Here is a 23,782-nt window from a genome sequence, read left to right as displayed (position 1 = left end):
GGTAAAACTCGTAAAAGGCTCCGCCCACCTCGTGCCTCATTGCCTACACAAAGCCTCGGCGAGGGGGAGCTGTCACTCTTGTATATCGTGAGGCGATTGGTTCGAATTCATTACAAGTCCCGCCCACTTTGTTATTCGCTTTCCCGATTGGCTGCTTTCCTCAGCCTCGGGGAGGGGGAGCTGTCACTCTTGTATATCGTGAGGCGATTGGTTCGAATTTATTAAAAGTCCCGCCTATTTTGTTATCCGGTTCCCCGATTGGCTGCTTACACATCAATCATTTATAACGTGACGTGATTGGGTACAGCCCGAAAAACGCCCCGCCCACCTCAGCCTCGTTGTTTATATGTCAATCGTTTATATTGTGAGGCCATTGAGTGGAAATCCAGGAAAGCTCCGCCCACTTTGTTATTCTGTTCCCTGATTGGTTCTTTGCCTCAACCTCGCTGCTTATAGGGTCTGTCAATCATTTTCCTTCAATTGAAGAGACGACGGCGATTGGCCACGAGGGAGCCCCGCCTCCGACTGAGGCGACGGCGATTGGTCTAGCGGTCAGAGTTAGCCACGCCCCCCGAGGAGATAAAAAGGCGAGCAAACCGGAAGTGGGCTCATTCGCGGCGATGGACTCTCTGCGGGCGCAGCGGCTCCAGCCGGGAGTAGGCGGCGGCGCCCTCCGCTCCCTCCGGCCCGGCGTGACCACGGCCCCGCCGCCTCCGCCTCCCCCGCTGGTCCTCCCGCCGCCGCCTCCGCCGCTGTTCCCGGGCCTGGCCTTCGCCGGGACGGGCGGCCCTCCGGCGGGGCTGAGGGAAGCCGTGGACGCCGTGGTGCGGAGCTTCGCCAAACACACGCAGGGCTACGGGAGAGGTGAGTGAGGCAGGCCCCGCGCAGGCGCAGAACGCGCTCGCTGCCCTCTCAGGCCCTCTGCGGTGTGTTGCGCATGCGCGGAAAGGCCTGTGCTGGCCAGTGAGAGGCAAACCTGGCAGATCAGAACAGGCAGAAGCAGACGCGCATGCGCAGAACGCCCTAATACTCTTACCATATCATATCAGTATTATATATTACTATATTGTAGTATGCCATTTCTAGAATATTATTAGTAATATTACAATATAAAATACATAAATGTAATATTATGTTGTATTATAATTATTTATAATATTATAAATTAATTATTTATAATATTATAAATATTACTCCTTATAATATATAATGTTATGATACAATGTAACATTATATAATAATAATACATATAATAATATTATTATTACCATAGCCCAATATATTGCTATATTGTAGTATGCCATTTCTAGAGTATTATTAGTAACATTACATATGATATAAAATGTATAAATATAATATAATATATATTACTACTCATAATATATGATGTTATGATACAATGTAACATTCTATAATAATAATACTACCATAGCATAAAATGTATTAATATAATATAATATAAATATAATAATATAATATAGTATTATGTTGTGTTACATTATAATATTATAAATATTACTACTCATATAATATTATGATACAATGTAACATTATATAATAATAATACATATAATAATAATGTTATTACCATAGCAAAATATCAGTATTATATATTACTATATTGTATTATGCTATTTCTACAATATTATTAATATTGCATATCATATAAAAAGTATAAATATAATATATTATGTAACATTATATATAATAATAATAATATATAATAATATTATACAAAAATTCTCACTTGTTGATTCATATATATATATATATAAATATTATATATATAATTCTTGTTGATTCATATATATATATAATATTTTATATATATAATTCTCACTTGTTTACTGATTCGTATATATATAATATTATTTATATATATAATTCTCAATTGTTGATTCATATATAATATATCCTACAAAGCCCTAAACGGTTCCGGCCCAAAATACCTTGCAGACCGCATCTCGGCCTACGAGCCCACGAGGGCCTTGAGATCATCCGGGGAGGCCCTTCTCTCGGTCCCGCCTGCCTCACAGGCACGTCTGGCGGGGACGAGAGAGCGGGCCTTCTCGGTGGTGGCCCCCCGGCTGTGGAACACCCTCCCTGTTGAAGTTAGACAGGCGCCCTCCTTGATGGCCTTTCGTAGGGGCCTGAAGACATGGCTCTTCGAGCAGGCCTTCAACTGAGTGTATCTTGAACGACACTGGAACGAACTAGGACTATGAATTTTGGCTATGACCCCTGGACTTGACGAAGCGGATTTTTAGTATAAGTATATGTTATGTGTGTATTGTCTGGTTTGTATTGTCTTGATTTATTGTACACTGTTCTTTTTTGTTGTTGTTCACCGCCCCGAGTCGCCCTCGGGCTGAGAGGGGCGGTCAATAAGTGCAAAAAATAAATAAATAAATAAATATATAGATATATATATTTCTCACATCTTGTTGATTCATATATATATATAATATATATAATTCTCACTTGTTCATTCATATATATAATATTACTTATATATATATTTCTCACTTCTTGTTGATTCATATATATATATATAATATATAATTCTCAATTGTTGATTCATATATAATATATATATAGAGATATATATTTCTCACTGCTTGTTGATTCATATATATATATAATATATATAATTCTCACTTGTTCATTCATATATATAATTTTATTTATATATATAATTCTCAATTGTTGATTAATATATATAATATTATATATATATATTTCACTTCTTGATTCATATATATAAAATTATATATATATATTTCTCACTTCTTCTTGATTCATATATATATATATATATATAACATATATATATATAATTCTCAATTGTTGATTCATATATATAATATATATATTTCTCACTTCTTGTTGATTCATATATATAATATTGTATATATATATATTTCTCACTTCGTGTTGATTCTTATATATAATATTATATATATATATATATAATTCTCATTTGTTGATTCATATATATAATATTATTTATATATATTTCTCAATTGTTGATTCATATATATCATACTATATATATATATAATTTTCACTTGTTGATTCATATATACATAGTATTATATATATATACTTTTCACTTGTTGATTCATATATACATAGTATTATATATATATATATATATATATATATATATATTTTCTCACTTCTTGGTGATTCAGCCCCATTCTTAACTAGGAGTTGTTTGCAAGTCCTTTCTCTAGCTCTAGAGGCTCAGCTTCGGAGCGACTGGTGCTGGCGCCGTGGGCCCTTTCCCAGCGATAATTGTATGGCTCCGGGCCCATATGGAACCGCTGAATTCCTGCCTGTTTAATATGCAAGTCAGATGCGCTGCCGTCCGCAAGGCTGGGACCGGGGTTTGTGAGCCAAGGATGTAAACAAAGGGAACGCCGAGCTTTTTCTTTCTTTGCCAGAGCTTTGGAGAAGGGGGCTTTTCCTTTCCAAAGGGTGCTTCTCCTCCCCAACGGCTCCTCTTCTTCGTCCTGGAAAGAAGTCACTAGTGGAGGGCCATGAAGAGGGTTTGGTCCTGGGCCCAGGACTGGGTTCACTCTCTTTATTAATGGCTTAATAACCTTGCAGATTCGACCAAGTTAGGAGGGAGAGCTAATACCCCAGAGGACAGGATCACGATGGACCGAGCTGTGGTTGGGAGTCAGTGTTGCACTCCAGGACAGGAATCATCCTCTGGCTTTAAACACCACAGTGCTGCCCAGGTTATTAGAGAAAGTGGGTAAAGGGGGTTCCGTATGCCAAGTTTGGTCTTTATTGGTCATTGGACGAAGGTCGCAGTGGTTTCAGGAAGTGAGTGAAGGTACTTGAAGTGCCATCATCCATGGTCCACCCTCCTCCAAACTACACCAGGATGTAGAGTGGGTCATGGGGGCTCTGTGTGCCAAGTTTGGTCTTTATTGGTCATCAAATTAAGGTCGCAGTGGTTTCAGTAAGTGAGAGAAGGTATTGCAAGTCCCATCACCCACGGTCCATCCTCCTTTAAACTGCACCAGGATGTAGAGTGTGTCATGAGGGCTCTGTGTTCCAAGTTTGGTCTTTATTGGTCATTGGATGAAGGTCGCAGTGGTTTCAGTAAGTGAGAGAAGGTATTGCAAGTCCCATCATCCATGGTCCATCCTCCTCCAAACCACACCAAAATGTAGAATGGGCCATGGGAGCTCAGGGTACCAAGTTAGGTCTTGATCACTCATAGGTGTGGGTCACAGTGGTCTTAGGAAGTGAGTGAAGCTACTGTTGTATTTCAGTGTTAGTGTTGATGTCTATAGACAGTCCACGTTTCGCAGGCATATAGCAGGGTTGGGAGGACAATAGCTTTATAAACTGTCTCCTTGCTATCCCTATGGATGTCCCGGTCCTCAAACACTCCCTGCTTCATTTGGAAGAATGCTGCACTCGCAGAGCTCACGCAGTGTTGTATTTTGGTGTCAATTGTGATGTCTATAGACAGTCCACGTTCATTCGGAAGAATGCTGCACTTGCAGAGCTCAGGCGGTGTTGTATTTTGGTGTCAATGTTGATGTCTATAGACAGTCCACGTCTCGCAGGCATAGAGCAGGGTTGGAAGGACCATAGCTTCATAAACAAGCACCTTGGTATCCCTACAGATGTCTCGGTCCTCAAACACTCTCTACTTCGGAAAATGCTGCACTTGCAGAGCTCAGGCAGTGTTGTATTTCGGTGTCAATGTTGATGTCTATAGACAGTCCACGTTTCACAGGTGTATATCAGGGTTGGGAGGACAATAGCTTTATAAACAAGCACCTTGGTATCCCTACGGATGTCCTGGTCCTCAAACACTCTCTGCTTCATTCGGAAAAATGCTGCACTTGCAGAGCTCAGGCAGTATTGTATTTCGGTGTCAATGTTGATGTCTATAGACAGTCCACGTTTCGCAGGCGTATATCAGGGTTGGAAGGACCATAGCTTTATAAACAAGCACCTTGGTATTCCTACGGATTTCCCGGTCCTCAAACACTCTCTACTTTGTTTGGAAGAATGCAGCACTCGCAGAACTCAGGTGGTGTTATAATTCGGTGTCAATGTTGATGTCTATAGACAGTCCACGTTCATTCGGAAGAATGCTGCACTCACAGAGCTCAGGCGGTGTTGTATTTTGGTGTCAATGTTGATGTCTATAGACAGTCCACGTTCATTCGGAAGAATGCTGCACTCACAGAGCTCAGGCGGTGTTGTATTTTGGTGTCAATGTTGATGTCTATAGACAGTCCACGTTCATTCGGAAGAATGCTGCACTCGCAGAGCTCAGGCGGTGTTGTATTTCGGTGTCAATGTTGATGTCTAGAGACAGTCCATGTTCATTCGGAAGAATGCTGCACTCACAGAACTCAGGCGGTGTTGTATTTTGGTGTCAATGTTGATGTCTATAGACAGTCCATGTTCATTCGGAAGAATGCTGCACTCGCAGAGCTCAGGCGGTGTTGTATTTCGGTGTCAATGTTGATGTCGATAGACAGTCCACGTTCATTCGGAAGAATGCTACACTCACAGAGCTCAGGCAGTGTTATAGTTCGGTGTCAATGTTGATGTCGATAGACAGTCCACGTTCATTCGGAAGAATGCTGCACTCACAGAGCTCAGGCGGTGTTGTATTTCGGTGTCAATGTTGATGTCTATAGACAGTCCACGTTCATTCGGAAGAATGCTGCACTCGCAGAGCTCAGGCGGTGTTGTATTTCGGTGTCAATGTTGATGTCTATAGACAGTCCACGTTCATTCGGAAGAATGCTGCACTCGCAGAGCTCAGGCGGTGTTGTATTTTGGTGTCAATGTTGATGTCTATAGACAGTCCACGTTCATTTGGAAGAATGCTGCACTTGCAGAGCTCAGGCGGTGTTGTATTTTGGTGTCAATGTTGATGTCGATAGACAGTCCACGTTCATTCGGAAGAATGCTGCACTTGCAGAGCTCAGGCAGTGTTGTATTTCGGTGTCAACGTTGATGTCTATAGACAGTCCACGTTTCGCAGGCATATAGCAGGGTTGGTAGGACAGTAGCGTTATAAACAAGCACCTTGTCCTCCCTACGGATGTCCCAGACCTGAAACACTCTGCTTCATTCAGAAAAATGCTGCACTTGCAGATCTCAGGCGGTGTTGTATTTTGGTGTCAGTCGTGATGTCTATAGACAGTCCACGTTTTGCAGGCGTATAGCAGGGTTGGGAGGACAGTAGCTTTATAAACTAGCACCTTTGTATCCCTATGGATGTCCCCGTCCTCAAACACTCTCTGCTTCATTCGGAAGAATGCTGCACTCACAGAGCTCAGGCGGTGTTGTATTTCGGTGTCAATGTTGATGTCTATACACAGTCCATGTTTCGCAGGCATATAGCAAACTGCTGTCCAAACAACAGCCAAGCTCTACCGGACAGGAGCCAGGGAAAGAGGCTTTGCAAAGCTGTTCCTCGTTAAGGTTTTTTCAAAACATGGCCTGCAGTGTTTGCATACTTTGAGGTTAAGCTCCAAACGGAAACCTGGAGAGCGTTGACGTTGTGCTTGTTCGTTCGCTCTTTTTTTCGGGACGCCTCTCGCCAAAACAATCCTTCGGGTTCCTGCATGGGACGGAACGCCAAACCGCAAGTGGAATACGTTCCATGCGCCACTGACTTTTCTTTTAAGTTGGGGATAAATGCCATCCAGCGATCCAAAAGATGGGAGTTACAGGCTGTCCCTGAGTTACAAACAACCGACATGCAAATGACTCACAGTTAAGAACAGGGCTGGACTAGATGGCCTTTGGGGGTCCCTTCCAAATCTGTTCTACTATATCACAGAATTTCTCAACCTGGGGGTCGGGACAAGGGGGTTTCAGAGGGGTCACCCCTGGCTGAGAAAGGCAGAATACAAAATGCAATCAATCAATCAATCAAATCAAATAAAATAATTAAAATAAAATAAATAATTTAATTAAATTAAGCAAAAAATAAAGGCAGAATACAAAATGCAATCAATCATTCAAATAAATTAAATTATTAAAATAAAATAATTAAATTAAATAGAGCAAAAAATAAAATAAATAAAATAAAAAATATAATATAATAATATATGGTAATGCTAAAAATATGAAAACACTGGAAAACACAGCACAGGGGACTTTAAAAAACCCCTCCCCCAAAATACAACGCACGTGCAAAACCACATATATACACACAAACACACATATATACACACATATATGCATACACACACACAAAACACAGGGAGGGAGGAAAGAAGGAGGGAAGGAGAGAAGGAAGGAAAAAAAGAAGGGTAGAGAAGGAAGGATAGAAGGGGGAAAGGAGATAAAGAAGGAAAGAGGGTAGAGAAGGAAGGAGAGAAGAAAGGAAGGAAAGAAGGGTAGAGAAGGAAGGAGGGAGAGTAGAAGGGACAGAAGTAGGAAAGGAGAGAAGGAAGTAAAAAAAGAAGGGTAGAGAAGGAAGGAGGGAGAGAAGAAGGAGGGAAGGAGAGAAAGAAGGGAGAGAAGGAAGGAGGGAAAGAAGAAGGGAAAGAAGGAGAGAAGAAAGGAAAAAAAGAAGGGTAGATAAGGAAGGAGGGAGAGAAGAAGTAGGGAAGGAAAGAAAGAAAGGTAGAGAAGGAAGGAGGGAGAGAAGAAGGAAAATGAAGAAAGGAGAGAAAGAAGGAAAGAAAGAAGGAAGGAGGGAGAGAAGAAGGAGGGAAGGAGAGAAGGAAGGAAAGAAAGAAAGGTAGAAAAGGAAGGAGGGAGGGAAGAAGGGAAATAAGGAGGGAAGGAAAGAAAGAAAGGTAGGGAAGGAAGGAGGGAAGGAGAGAAGGAAGGAAAAAAGAAAGGTAGAGAAGGAGGGAGAGGAAGAGGGAAGGAGGGAGAGAGGGAGGGAAAGAAGGAGAGAAAGAAGGAAGGAAAGAAGGAGAAGGAAGGAGGAAGAGAAGGAAGGAAGGAAAGAAAGGTAGAGAAGGAAGGAGGGAGAGAAGAAGGGAAATAAGGAGGGAAGGAAAGAAAGAAAGAAAGAAAGGTAGGGAACGAAGGAGGGAAGGAGAGAAGGAAGGAAAAAAGGGTAGAGGAAGAAGGAGGGAGAGAAAGGGAAGGAGGGAGCGAAGAAGGAAAAGAAGGAGGGAAGGAGAGAAAGAAGGAAGGAAGGAAAGAGAAGGAAGGAGGGAGAGAAGAAGGAGAGAAGGAAAGAAAGAAAGAAAGGTAGATAAGGAAGGAGGGAGAGAAGAAGGGAAATGAGGGAAGGAAAGAAAGGTAGGGAAGGAAGGAGGGAAGGAAGGAAGGAAAAAAGGGTAGAGGAAGAAGGAGGGAGAGAAAGAGGGAAGGAGGGAGAGAGGGAGGGAAAGAAGGAGGGAAGGAGATAAAGAAGGAAAGAAAGAAGGGTAGAGAAGGAAGGAAGAAGGAGAAAAAGAAAGAAAGGGAAAGAAGGGAAAAAAGGAGGGAAGGAAAGAAAGACGGGTAGAGACGGAAGGAAAGAGAGAAGGAGGGAGAGAAGGAAAGAAAGAAGGAGGGAAGGAAGGAAGGAAAGAGGCAAGGAAGGATGGAACCAAAGAGCAAAGGAAGCGAGAAAAGAAACAGGTAGGGAAGGAAGGAAGAAGAAGGGAAAGAAAAAGAGGGAAGGAAGAGAGGAAAGAGGGAGGGAAGGAACTTACAAACGACTCCTAGTTAAGAACAATGGGGTTGAGGCAAGCCCATTCTCGCAGGGACAGGAAGTGAGGTGAGATCTTTGAGACCCCCCCCCCCCCCCGCATTGTTGTGACCCTTTTCTGTCTCGGCAGTGAACGTGGTGGAGGCCCTGCAGGAGTTCTGGCAGATGAAGCAGTCGCGAGGGGCCGACCTCAAGAACGGGGCGCTGGTGGTCTACGAGATGGTCCCCTCCAGCAGCCCCCCCTACGTCTGCTACGTCACCCTCCCCGGGGGGAGCTGCTTCGGCAGCTTTCAGGTGAGGCCGACGCGCGGGGATGGGGACGGAGTCGTTGTGGGTCTCCTGACATGTCGCCTGCATCTGGAAGTGTGGGTGTTGCAATGAGCAAGCTTGAATAGCCTTGAGCAGCCGTGAAGTTTGCAAAGTCAATCAGTGAGGGTATCTGCATAGAGGTAGCAAGTGGAGTGTACATATCCCTGTGGAATAATGTTGAGGGTGAGAGAAAGAGCCTATGTCTGTTTGAAGAAAGTGTGGATGAGGATTGAATGAAAAGTAATGCCTCCCCCTTTGTAACTCCTCAACAGATGGCATACTGGTATGCAGCAGGTACTGGCTTGTTCAGTAGACTCTCCTCTACAGTTCCATTTTGGTGGGAAGCCTTAGAATTGAACAGTTGTGTTGTTAAAGTGTGAAATATGGAACCCTGCACAGACGGTCGGTCAATGTGACAAGCAATGTATGTGGCAGGTACTGGCATGTTCAGTAGACTCTCCTCTACAGTTCCATTTTGGCAGGAAGCCTTAGCATTGGACAGTTGTGTTGTTACAGTGAAAAGTAATGCCTCCACCTTCATAACTCCTGAACGGATGGCAGTACTAGCATGCGACAGGTACTGGCTTGTTCAGTAGACTCTCCTCTACAGTTCCATTTTGACAGGAAGCCTTAGCATTGGACGGTTGTGTTGTTAAAGTGCAAAGGATGGAACCCTGCGCAGATGGTCAGTTAGTGCGACTTAAGCAACGTATGCAGCAGGTACTGGCTTGTTCAGTAGACTCTCCTCTACAGTTCCTTTTTGGTGGGAAGTCTTAGCATTGAATGATTGTGTTCTCAAGCGTAATTGGCATTTCACAAGGACGTGTGGGTCACATGATTGCTTCCCTCCCTCCATCCCTCCCAGTTCTGCCCCACGAAAGCCGAGGCCCGGAGGAGCGCGGCCAAGATCGCCCTGATGAATTCCGTCTTCAACGAGCACCCCTCCCGGAGGATCACCGACGAGTTCATCGAGAAGAGCGTCTCCGAAGCCTTGGCCTCTTTCAACGTAAGTGGAGAGAACAACAACAACAACAACAACACACTTATTTATTTATTTATTTATTTATACGCTTGTATACCGCTAATATCTCAGCCTAAGTCGGCGACTCATTGCGGTTTACAACACTTAAAAACACTTAAAAAACAATATTCAGTTTAAAACCTAGAACACATATAAAATACAAATTATTGGGCCACCAATAATAATCCATGCATCTCGTAATTGAAATCGCAGTCCAAAATTCGTCGTCTATGATTACCAGTCCTTTAGTCATCAAAATCCGTTGCAACGGATTAACCGAATGCTTGTGTAAACATCCATGTCTTCAATCTCTTCCGAAACACCATCAGCGAGGAGGCTGATCGTACCTCTATAGGGAGGGTGTTCCAAAGCCGAGGGGCCACCACAGAAAAGGCCCTGTCTTTCGTTCCCGCCAGCCGCACTTGTGAAGCCGGCAGGATAGAGAGCAGGGACTCTCCAGAAGATCTTAGGGACCTGGTGGGCTGATAGCTGAGATACGTTCGGATAGATAAGTTGGGCCAGAACGGTTTAGGGCTTTATAGGCCAACGCCAGCACTTGATTTGTATCCTGCCGTATCTCCCCAGTTGGGGATCCAGGGCAGCCAACAACATAAAGCAAATATTAAATGTCATTTTATTTTATTTATTTATCGTGTCAGGAGCAAACCAAACAGTTGTATTGCATTTTTTGTAAACAAACAAACAAAACACAAAATTTATGAGTTTGGTAGTTGATTAAATGTTCTTTGACCAGGATCTGGCCCCTTGGAGTGCCTCTGGTGTTGCCACAAGGAGGTCCTCGTGCATGTGGCAGGGCTCAGGTTGCATTGCAGCAGGTGGTCAGTGGTTTGCTCTTTTCCCCACTCGCATGTCGAGGATTCCACTTTGTGGCCCCATTTCTTGAGGTTGGCTCTGCATCTCGTGGTGCCAGAACGCAGTATGTTCAGTGCCTTCCAAGTCGACCAGTCTTCTGTGTGCCCAGGGGGGAGTCTCTCATTGGGTATCAGCCATTTGTTGAGGTGCTGGGTTTGAGCCTGCCACTTTTGGACTCTCATTTGCTGGGGTGTTCCAGTGAGTGTCTCTGTAGATCTTAGAAAACTATGTCTAGATTTAAGTCGTTGACGTGCTGGCTGATACCCAAACAGAGGATGAGCTGGAGATGTCTCTGCCTTGGTCCTTTCACTATTGCCTGCCACTTCCCGGAGGATGTCAGGTGGTGCAATACCGGCTAAGCAGTGTAATTTCTCCAGTGGTGTAGGGCACAGACACCCCGTGATGATACGGCATGTCTCATTAAGAGCCACATCCGCTGTTTGAGAGTGGTGAGATGTGTTCCACACCGGGCATGCGTACTCAGCAGCAGAGTAGCACAGCGCAAGGGCAGATGTCTTCACTGTGTCTGGTTGTGATCCCCAGGTTGTGCCAGTCAGCTTTCGTATGATATTGTTTCTGGCACCCACTTTTTGCTTGATGTTCAGGCAGTGCTTCTTGTAGGTCAGAGCACGGTCCAAAGTGACTCCTCCCAGGGATTTGGGTGCGCTGCAATGCTCCAGTGGGATTCCTTCTCAGGTCATAATCCTCAGAGCTCGGGATGCTTGTCTGTTCTTAAGGTGAAAGGCACATATCTGTATTTTAGATAGGTTAGGGATCAGCTGGTTTTACCTGTAATAGTCGGTAAGGGCACCTAGAGCTTCGGAGAGCTTCTGTTCTACCATCTCAAAGCTCCCTGCTTGAGCAGTGATGGCACGATCATCAGCATAGATGAAACTCTCTGTCCCTTCTGGCAGTGGCTGGTCATTTGTGTAGATGTTGAACATGGATGGAGCAAGCACACTCCCCGGAGGCAGGCCGTTCTTCTGTTTCCGCCATCTGCTTCTCTGGCCCTGGAACTCAACAAAAAAGCTCCTGTTCGGTAGCTGATTTCCTTGAGTGGTGATGGCATGATCATCAGCGTAGATGAATCTCTCTGTCCCTTCTGGCAGTGGCTGGTCATTTGTGTAGATGTTGAACATGGATGGAGCAAGCACGCTCCCCTGAGGCAGTCCGTTCTTCTGTTTCCGCCATCTGCTTCTCTGGCCCTGGAACTCAACAAAAAAGCTCCTGTTTTGTAGCAGGTTTCCTATGAGGCGGGTGAGGTGGTCGTCCTTGGTGATATTATACATTTTTCTCAGGAGGAGGTGGTGGTTCACAGTCTCATAAGCCGCTGACAGGTCTATGAAGACAGCTCCTGTGATCTGCTGCCTTTCAAAGCCATCTTCAATGTGCTGAGTCAGGTTCAGCACTTGCGACGTACAGCTTCTGCCTTTCCTGTAGTCCAACTTGCTGTGGAATCAGACAGGGGTCTGTTTTTTCCATAATTCTATGCAAAATAAGTCTCTCCAGAACTCTCCAGAGGTGGCACAACAGGGAGATTGGTTAAAACTGTCAGAGTGCGACAGAAGCTTTGAAGCTTAGAAGAATGGACTCTGAGACTTCAGTAAAAGCTAACATTTAGCTTTACTGAGTAGAGCAAATATCCAGCACACATTCGCATTTACATCCAACCAAACAGACAGAAACAAAACAAAAACACACTGAAGTAAGAAGGACGAACAAAACCTTATCTCTGGATCCTCCCTACGTTCCAGGCACACTCAGGGTCACATCTTCACAGTTCATTAGAGGCTTGGCTGTTTAACCCTTTCAGTGTCAATACACTCTCTGCAAATGCAATCCGGTTACATTCACAGGCATTGCACAAAATTACATTAACAAAAACAACGTCCGACTCGATCCGCACTTGGTGGGCAATACATTCGTCATTTACCAGTCTCCACCATCATTCTCTGAATGCCTCGTTCCACAGCCACGATTTCATCTGTTTCCTAAAAGCCAGGAGGGAGGTGGCAGATCTAATTTCATTTGGGAGAGAGTTCCATAGCTGGGGGGCCACCACAGAGAAGGCCCTGCCTCTCGTCCCCACCATACGCGCTCATAGATAGTTTGCTGTGACATACTGTGTTTTTTTTGTCAGTATAATAGTAATAATAATAATAATGATAAATTCTCAAAAAGAAGTTTCTAAGAAAACCAGAATATTACCTATTAGGAATCAGTGATGAAGGCTTTAAACCTGAACACAAACGAAGATATTATATTCATGTATATGACGACTGACGCTAGAATAAATTACGCGAAATATTGGAAGCAGAAGGAAGTACCGGAGAAGGATCAATGACTAAAAAAGCTAAATGAAATTAAAGACATGGATAAATTAACTTATTTATTAAAGAGAAATACAGGGAACCCGGATAAACAAACAAATTGGATACAGGTGGATGAATATAGAGAAAAGAGACATAAAGAATTGTAAATGGGAATATTACCAACAACAAAAAATGGACAACTAGCTGTAAGGAAGATTATATCTATATCTATCTATATCTATAATAAAAGTGAATGTTTGTATATATGTATCCGGAGGGTGGAAGGACGGGAGTGTATGTGGCAGCTTTCTGATTGGCTCTCACTTTCACAGGCCACAGAGACTTGCACGAGCGATGGACCTGGACCAAACTTAGCACACATAACCCCCATGATACATTTTACGTCCTGGTGCCTTTTGGGAGTGGATAGACAACGGATGATGGGATTTGTAGTACTTTCAAACCCTTTGGTTCCCACAGACCACTGTGGTCCCCAACAAAGACCGATAAAGACCAAGCTTGGCACACAGAGCCCCCATGACTCACTCTATGTCCTACTGGAGGGTAAACCATAGATGATGGGATTTGAAGTACCTCCACTCGCTTGCCGAGACTGCTGCGATCCTCATCCAATGGCTGATCAAGACCAAACTTGGCAAACATAACCCCCATGACCCTCTTTATGTGCCCCCGAGGTTTGGGGGAGGCTGGACAATGGATGATGGGATTTTTAGTCCTTTCAAACCCTTCAGTTCCCACAGACCACTGTGGCCCCCAACAAAAAGAGCAATAAAGACCAAACTTGGCATACAGAGCCCCCATGACCCATTCTACATCCTGGTGCCCTTTCGAGGAGGACAGACCATGGATGATGGGACTTCAGGTACCTCCCTACCCAAGACTGCTGCAACCCTCACCTAATGACCGATCAAGACCAAACTTGGTACACAGAGCCCCCATGACCCACTCTACATCCCGGTGCTGTCTGGAGGAAGATGGACCACAGATGATGGGACTTGCAGTACCTTCACTAACTTCAAGAGACCACTGAGAGCCATATAAATAACTGATAAAGACCAAACTTGAGACACAATGCCTATCTCAAATAACCCGGGCAGCGCTGGGTCCCCAAGCTAGTAGACAATAAAACTGAAACCCGTGAAAAATTAGAAGGAAGTCACAGAACTTTTTGATTTTTTAAATTTTTCATTTTTTTTCAATTTTTCATCTATTTTTCCCTTCTTTTTCTTTCTTAGACATCTCTATCTCTCTCTATTTTTCCTACTTTTCTTTGAAATACTATGTTCCCCCTCTTTACGTGGTTTCTAAATTTTTACTTTATGTCAAATAAAAATTAATCTGGAAAATAATAATAATAATAATAATAATAATAATAATAGTAATTAATCCACGAAAAGGGCCTTCCACGTGACTTGGGGACACTTGTTCTTGTTGACAACTACTCTTTAACACTTGGAAAATAATATTCTTCGCCTTTTTAATTCCTTGCTGTGTTCTCGACCGAAACATATGGAGGGAAAGACATTCCTGAAGCTTAACGTCCCCAAATCCTATGGATTGAGACATCTGCCTCCGGTGAGAAGGCTGATTCTGTTTAAGCAGCTTAAATATAATTGTTCTTTTCTTCAGGGCAACAGAGAAGAAGCCGATAATCCCAGCACAGGCATCGGCGCCTTCCGCTTCATGCTGGAGTCCAACAAAGGGAAGTCCATGCTGGAGTTCCAGGTAAGTCATAACCACAACCATAACATAACAGGAACAAAGAGTATTGTTATTATCTCCACACCAGCACTCTTAACACTATAGAGGCCTAACGATTTTCCTCAAAGAGGTATCTTTTAACAACAGTTCCCAAAAACCTTCCTTCCTTCCTTCCTCCCCTTCAAAACTCCTAACCAATCCTTCAAATTCCAAACTCCCAACTGACCATTATGGCTGCCTTAGCGCCTTCCTTTCCCTTTGGCTCCGCCCATCTCCTGTTACTAAGCAACAATAGCAATAATAATATTATTATTGTAATTGTATTATTATTCAGTATTATTTACCAGCTTTTATATTATTATTATTATTATTATTATTATTATATGCCAACTTTTATATTATTATTATTATTATATGTCAGCTTCCATATTATTATTATTATTATTATTATTATATCAGCTTCTATATTATTATCATTATATGTCAGCTTCAATATTATTATTATATTACCCTTATTATAATCAGCTATATTATAATATTATTATTTATCAGCTTCTATATTATAATAATATTATATGTCAGCTTCTGTATTATATATCAGCTTCTATATTGTTATATTACTCTTATTATAATCAGCTATATTATAATATTATTATCAGCTTCTATATTATTACTATATGTCAGCTTCTATATTATTATTATTATTATATCAGCTTCTATATAATAATATTATATGTCATCTCCTATATTATTTATTATATGTTAGTTTCTATATTATTATTATATTACTGTTATTATAATCAGCTATATTATAATATTATTATTTATCAGCTTCTGTATTATTATTATTATTATATCAGCTTCTATATTATTATTATAATTATATGTCAGCTTCTGTATTAGTTATTATATGTCAACTTCCTTATTATTATTATTATTATTATTATATCAGCTTCTATATTATTATTATTATATGTCAGCTTCTGTATTATTTATTATATGTCAGCTTCTATATTATTATTATTATTATTATATCAGCTTCTATATTATAATAATATTATATGTCAGCTTTTGTATTATTTATTATATGTCAGCTTCTATATTATTATTATATTACTGTTATTATAATCAGCTATATTATAATATTATTATTTGTCAGCTTCTATATTATTTTATGGCAGCTTCTATATTATATGATTGTTATATGTCAGCCTCTATATTATTATTATTATTATTATATGTTAGTTTCTATATTATTATTATTATTATTAGTCAGCTTCTATATTATTATTATATTACTGTTATTATAATCAGCTATATTATAATATTATTATATGCCAGCTTCCATTTTATTGTTATTGTTATATGTCAGTCTCTATTTTTATTATATGTCAGCTTCTTCATTATTATTATATTACTGTTATTATAATCAGCTAAATTATAATATTAGTATTTGTCAGCTTTTATGTTATTATGTGCCAGTTTCCATATTATATTATTGTTATTGTTATATGCCAGTCTCTATATTATTATTATATGTCAGCTTCTATATTATTATATTACTGTTATTATAATCAGCTATAATATTATTATTTGTCAGTTTCTATATTATATAATAATAATAATAATAATAATAATAATAATAACTTTATTTGTATACCACCACCATCTCCCCAACGGGGACTCGGGGCAGCTTACGTGAAACTTTTGCTTGGGTTTGTCACTGTAAAACCCATCTGTTGATGCCAGAGCCAATCTCGAGGCAGACATCCGACAGATTGATGTTGTCTAAAGTGCTTAGAACAATGCCGTAATTGTCTATAAGGCCCCCTCCCCAAAACAAGCAGAAAGCTTAGCCAAAGCCGTGAATAGAAATTAACATGCGGATCGTTTCAGACCCTGCCATCTCGTCTCCATATAGACTCCCAGGACACTGATCTATTTTATATTAGATATTTATACTGCAAACAAACAAAACAAAAACACATTGCAGCCATACTAATACCAATAATAATAATAATAATAATAATAATAATAATAGCAGGGTTGTGTGTCCAACCGTTCTCTCTTCTTTGCGCAGGAGCTGATGACAGTCTTCCAACTGCTGCACTGGAATGGCAGCCTGAAAGCCATGCGGGAGAGGCAGTGCTCGCGACAGGTAATAGTAATAATAATAATAATAATAATAATAATGTATTGTCGAAGGCTTTCATGGCTGGAATCACTAGGTTCTTGTGGGTTTTTTCGGGCTATAGAGCCATGTTCTAGAGGCATTTCTCCTGACGTTTCGCCTGCATCTATGGCAAGCATCCTCAGAGGTAGAGGTCTGTTGGAAATTATAACAGCTAAACAACAGAGAGGAAAAAACCAGGCACAGATTAACACCTCCCAGCATCAGATTTTCCCAGGCGCAGGCAGGCCTTCAAATGCTAATGAAGGTGATCAGCTGAACATTCACACCTAACTGCAGCAGGGAAGAGCTCCTTGCCCCACCCCAGCCATTCCACAGATATATATAAACCCATTGTCCTAATTCCAACAGACCTCACTACCTCTGAGGATGCTTGCCATAGATGCAGGCGAAACGTCAGGAGAAATGCCTCTAGAACATGGCTCTATAGCCCGAAAAAACCCACAAGAACCTAATAATAATAATAATAATAATAATAATAATAATAATAATAATAATAGCAGTCCCTGGGTCACAAAGATCCGACTTACATATTTGACTCCTAGAAAAGTGCAGGGCTGAGACAACAGGAAGTTAGAAGAATATACACACACACATACATACTTACAAATAATAATATTAGACAGGGGGAGTGTGTCCCTGTTAGTTCTGCTGGACCTCTCAGCGGCCTTCGATACCGTCGATCACGGTATCCTCCTGGGACGCTTCATAGATATGGGGCTCGGGGGTACTGCTTTGCAGTCATAGAATCATAGAATCATAGAATCAAAGAGTTGGAAGAGACCTCATGGGCCATCCAGTCCAACCCCCTGCCCAGAAGCAGGAATATTGCATTCAAATCACCCCTGACAGATGGACATCCAGCCTCTGCTTAAAAGCTTCCAAAGAAGGAGCCTCCACCACACTCCGGGGCAGAGAGTTCCACTGCTGAACGGCTCTCACAGTCAGGAAGTTCTTCCTAATGTTCAGATGGAATCTCCTCTCTTGTAGTTTGAGGGACGGACCCAGAAGGTGTTACTGGGTGACACCTGTTCGACCCCACAACCATTGTTGTGTGGAGTCCCACAGGGTTCAATTCTGTCCCCGATGTTATTTAACATCTACATGAAGCCGCTGGGAGAGATCATTCGGAGTTTTGGACTGAGATGTTATCTCTACGCAGATGATGTCCAAATCTGTCACTCCTTTCCACCTGTCACCAAGGAGGCTGTCCAGACCTTGAACCGGTGTTTAGCGGCTGTATCGGACTGGATGAGAGCTAACAGATTGAAATTGAATCCAGACAAGACAGAAGTCCTACTGGTCAGTCGTAAGGCCGAACAGGGAATAGGGTTAAAGCCTGTGTTAGACGGGGTCACACTCCCCCTGAAGACTTGGTGGTGATCCTAGATTCATCGCTGAGCCTGGAATCCCAGGTCTCAGCGGTGGCTGGGAGAGCTTTCGCACAATTAAAACTTGTGCGCCATCTGCGCCCGTACCTTGGGAAGTCAGATCTGGCCACGGTGGTCCACGCTCTTGTCACATCCCGGTTGGATTACTGCAACGCACTCTACGTGGGGTTGCCTTTGAAGACTGCTCGGAAACTACAACTAGTCCAGCGAGAAGCAGCCAGATTGCTCACCGGAGCGACGTACAGGGAGCACACCACCCCCCCTGTTACATCAGCTCCACTGGCTGCCGATCCAATTCCGAGCACAATTCAAAGTGCTGGTTTTAACCTAAAATCAAATCAAAAAACATTTATTTTGGTCATTGACCAGCACAGGAAATAGTGTCACGTTTCCATACAAACCTGGCATGTTTGGTACATTAAAAATATATAAATACAACTACTAAAAACACAATATGGGTGAGGGAGCAGAAGGAGAAACAGGGTAAAAACATATAATGCCCAGATCCATTACCAAATTGTAGATTCAGGGAAGAAGATTACTGGACACACAGTTGACTTTTGGAACTAGTCATTCCCTGGCGGATTTTGTATGCTGCTGCACAAAACTTTGCGACATTGTAGGTTGTAGCTGAATTAGTATCCGCAAGTAGCAGGGAGGTATAAAATTGTCCTGAATGGCCTGGGTGCTTGTTTTAACCTACAAAACCCTATACGGTTCCGGCCCAGTGTATTTGTCCGAACGGATCTCCCTCTACGTCCCATCTCGAAATTTAAGATTGTCTGGGGAGGCCCTGCTCTCGACTCCGCCACTATCACAAGTGAGGTTGGCGGGGACGAGGAGCAGGGCCTTCTCAGTGGTGGCCCCTCACCTGTGGAACTCACTCCCCGGGGAGATTAGATCAGCGACCTCCCTTCTGACGTTCAGGAAAAAACTGAAGACCTGGATATGGGACCAAGCTTTGGGACATGCTGGCAGCTAAAGGAAGATCTGACGACAAGCATGGACGAATGGAATGGAATGGAATGGAATGGATATACGGAACTCTGAACACTGAGCATGAGATTGTTTTGCTATTCTATTATGTACTAATGTTTTTAACTTGTTAACTGTCTAAATTGTTGTAGGTATTGTTTGTTTATTGATTCAGGCATCGAATTGTGCCGTTGTTTGTAAGCCGCCCTGAGTCCCCCCTCGGGGGTGAGAAGGGCGGGGTATAAGTAATTGAAATAAATAAATAAATAAATAAATAAATAATGCCTAGCACAATATGAGTATTGTATATTATTGTACTATACTGCTATACTGCAATATTATTAGTAATATTATATGTAATGTATAATATATAATGATTATATTGTCCTGTGCTCGGAAGCACCTTCTTTGCTGACCTCTCGTACGATTCCCCCCACTCAGGAGGTGCTGGCACACTACTCGCACCGAGCGCTGGACGACGACATCCGCAACCAGATGGCCCTGGACTGGGTGAACCGGGAGCAGAGCCTGGCGGGGGCACTCTCCCGCGAGATGGCGGCCGCCGAGCGCGAGCTGGAGGATGCCCGCCTGGCTGGGAAGGAGCTGCGCTTCCACAAGGAGAAAAAGGACATCCTCATGCTGGCTGCCGGGCAGCTGGGCAACCGGCACCCCGCCAACTGCTAGGTTCTCCGATGCGCCCGTTGAACCCACCGATGCACAACTGGGACTCGTTTCTCCTGGAGATCCTTCCGATACCCTCCAAAGGCTCCGAATCTGCCGTCGGTTTGATCCCGACCCCCTCCGTTGCCCGATTTTGGCGTCCCGATCGAACGACGTTCCGATTTCCCAAAGCATTGAATTTGGCCAAGATTTCAGCCATTGTTGCCATGCTTTTCTCATCCTTCCAGCTGGACTTGCAAAGATTTAAGCCATTTTCCCATTTGTTCAAATTTGGACTTGCAAAGATTTCAGTCGTTGTTGCAATGAGTTTTCCCCATCGTGGTCCCTGTGAATCGCACATATGGTATTGCCTGCGCAGACAGTTCGGAATCTTCTAGAAAACTTATTAGACACTTTTAGGCGGTAGCCCCGCCCACTCTCCCCTTGAGAGTATATATAGCCAGTGGGAGAGGCTACTGCCTCAGATCCACTTCAGCCATTGTTGCAATGAGTTTTCGCATTATTCAGATTTGGACTTGCAAAGATTTCAGTCGTTGTTGCAATGAGTTTTCCCCATCGTGGTCCCTGTGAATCGCACATATGGTATTGCCTGTGCAGACAGTTCGGAATCTTCTAGAAAACTTACTAGACACTTTTAGGCGGTAGCCCCGCCCACTCTCCCCTTGAGAGTATATATAGCCAGTGGGAGGGGCTACTACCTCAGATCCACTTCAGCCATTGTTGCAATGAGTTTTCCCATTATTCAAATTTGGACTTGCAAAGATTTCAGTCGTTGTTGCAATGAGTTTTCCCCATCGTGTTCCCTGTGAATCGCACCTATGGTATTTCCTGCGCAGACAGTTCAGAATCTTCTAGAAAACTTACTAGACACTTTTAGGCGGTAGCCCCGCCCACTCTCCCCTTGACGAGTATATATATAGGCAGTGGGAGGGGCTACTACCTCGGATCCACTTCAGCCATTGTTGCAATGAGTTTTCCCCATCATGGTCCCTATGAATCGCACATATGGTATTGCCTGTGCAGACAGTTTGGAATCTTCTAGAAAACTTACTAGACACTTTTAGGCAGTAGCCCCGCCCACTCTCCCCTTGAGAGTATATATAGCCAGTGGGAGGGGCTACTACCTCGGATCCACTTCAGCCATTGTTGCAATCAGTTTTTCCATTTGTTCAAATTTGGACTTGCAAAGATTTCAGTCGTTGTTGCAATGAGTTTTCCCCATCGTGGTCCCTGTGAATCGCACATATGGTATTGCCTGTGCAGACAGTTCGGAATCTTCTAGAAAACTTACTAGACACTTTTAGGCGGTAGCCCCGCCCATTCTCCCCTTGAGAGTATATATAGCCAGTAGGAGGGGCTATTACCTCGGATCCACTTCAGCCATTGTTGCAATGACTTTTCCCATTTGTTCAAATTTGGACTTGCAAAGATTTCAGTCGTTGTTGCAATACTTTCTTCCGTCAAAGCTGAATTTACAAAGTTGTTGTTGTAACGCCTTTCCCCATTATTCAAACCTGGACTTGCAAAGATTTTTGCAATACTTTCTTCCGTCAAATTTGGACTTGCAAAGATTTCAGTCGTTGTTGCAATGAGTTTTCCTCATCGTGGTCCCTGTGAATCGCACATATAGTATCGCCTGCGCAGACAGTTCGGAATCTTCTAGAAAACTTACTAGACACTTTTAGGTGGTAGCCCCGCCCACTCTCCCCTTGACGAGTATATATATCCAGTGGGAGGGGCTAGGTACAGTATTAAGTGGAAGTGTAGCATTGCCAGGAAAAAAACCTTGTTTTTGGTTTCTTGCTATGGATATAATGCCTAATTTTTAGGAATCTCGTGCATAAACCGTATGGAAGGGAAGTGTTATATTCTTCAATGGATAGGATCCATAATTGTAGGGAAAGTCACATAGTGAAGATAGGCTCTGCGTTACAACCCCAGAAGCACAAATTCGAATTCATTTGGTTGGAAATTTCCTAAAATTTCCGATTTGTTTACATTCAGAAAGGGATTTTCGTACGAAAAATTTCCGAGATCTAATGGAACGTAGTCTCTTCCCAAAATTGAGGGGCGAAAACACTTTTGGCCCCTGCGATTCGTGTCCCGGAAATAAGTCTTGTACCTTTTATATATATATATATATTAAAGTATATGTATCTATTTTTATATAGCACTTTGTTTACACTGCAGTATTGATGTTTATAAACGCATTTACTACAAAACGGCCCTCGAAGGGTTGCCTCCGGTTTTGTTCTCACGATGTTCTGTACTGGTTTTTGTAATTTTTTAAAAGTACAATAAAAGTAGCGTATCCTGCGTGGCTCGTTCTTTTCTTCATACGCTTTCCCCTTCGCTCTTTCCATCCTTTCTTTCCCTCTTCCGTTGCTTTGCTTCATATGCCGTTAGTCCTCTTCGTTTCTCGTTCTTCTCACTCCGTCCCTCTTTCCCTTCTTTTCCTTTCTTTCCTTCCCTCCTCTTGTGCCTTTCCGTCTTTCATTTCTCTTCCTTCCTTTTTCTTTCTTTCCTCAGTTATTTCCCTTTTCTTCTTCTCCTCCCCTCATATCTTTCCCTTCTTTTTCATCTTTTCCTCCTTTTTCTCTCCCTTCTTTTTCTTTCGTTCTGCCCTCCCCTTGTACCTTCCTCCTTTCCTTTCTCTTCATTCCCTCCTTTTTTCTCTCTCCCTTTCCTCCCTTTTTTCTCCCTTCCCTTCTTTTTCTTTCTTCCCTCCCCTTGTACCTTCTCCCTTTCCTTTCTCTTCATTCCCTCCTTTTTTCTCTCTCCCTTTCCTCCCTTCCCTTCTTTTTCTTTCTTCCCTCCCTTTGTACCTTCCCCCTTTCCTTTCTCATTCCCTCCTTTTTTCTTCCTCCCTCCCTTTCCTCCCCTTTTTCTTTCTTCCCTTCCTTTACTTCCCTTCTTTTTCTTTCTTTCTTTCCTCCCCTTCTACCTTCCCTCTTTCTTTTCTCTTCATTCCCTCCTTTTTTCTTTCTTCCCTTCCTTTACTTCCCTTTTTTTTCTTCCCTTCCCTTGTACCTCCCCCCTTCCCTTTCTCTTAATTCCCTCCTTTTTTCTTTCTTCCCTTCCTTTACTTCCCTTTTTTTTCTTTCTTTCTGTCTTCCCCTTGTACCTCTCCCTTTCCTTTCTCTTCATTCCCTTCTTTTTTCTTCCTCCCTCCCTTTCCTCCCTTTTTTCTTACATCCTTTCCTTTACTTCCCTTCTTTTTCTTTCTTCCCTTCCTCCCCTTCTACCTTCCCGCTTTCTTTTCTCTTCATTCCCTCCTTTTTTTCTTTCTTCCCTTCCTTTACTTCCCTTTTTTTTCTTTCTTTCTGTCTTCCCCTTGTACCTCTCCCTTTCCTTTCTCTTCATTCCCTTCTTTTTTCTTCCTCCCTCCCTTTCCTCCCTTTTTTCTTACGTCCTTTCCTTTACTTCCCTTCTTTTTCTTTCTTCCCTTCCTCCCCATCTACCTTCCCGCTTTCTTTTCTCTTCATTCCCTCCTTTTTTTCTTTCTTCCTTTCCTTTACTTCCCTTTTTCTTTCTTTCTTCCCTCCCCTTGTACCTCCCCCTTCCCTTTCTCTTCATTCCCTTTTTTCTCCCTCCCCTTTCTCTTCCTTCCCTTCCCTTCCTTTTTCTTCCTTCCTTCCCTTGTACCGTACCCTT

General features: G+C 42.6%; 1 protein-coding gene across 1 annotated transcript; it reads left to right on the top strand.

The window, feature by feature from the left end:
* Nucleotides 1–601: 601 nt before the first annotated feature.
* Nucleotides 602–22,444, top strand: LIX1L (limb and CNS expressed 1 like). Its single transcript, XM_060757854.2, has 6 exons — nucleotides 602–864; nucleotides 8,784–8,947; nucleotides 9,828–9,968; nucleotides 14,819–14,914; nucleotides 16,971–17,048; nucleotides 19,889–22,444. The coding sequence occupies exons 1-6, from the start codon at nucleotides 621–623 to the stop codon at nucleotides 20,129–20,131; spliced, it is 966 nt and encodes a 321-aa protein (XP_060613837.1). The 5' UTR covers nucleotides 602–620; the 3' UTR covers nucleotides 20,132–22,444.
* The last annotated feature ends 1,338 nt before the right edge of the window (nucleotides 22,445–23,782 follow it).

This window comes from Anolis sagrei, chromosome 12, assembly GCF_037176765.1.
Source record: "Anolis sagrei isolate rAnoSag1 chromosome 12, rAnoSag1.mat, whole genome shotgun sequence".
NCBI lineage: Eukaryota > Metazoa > Chordata > Lepidosauria > Squamata > Dactyloidae > Anolis > Anolis sagrei.
Note: the sequence above shows the minus strand (reverse complement) of the source record. Positions and strands in the feature narration are given on the sequence as shown.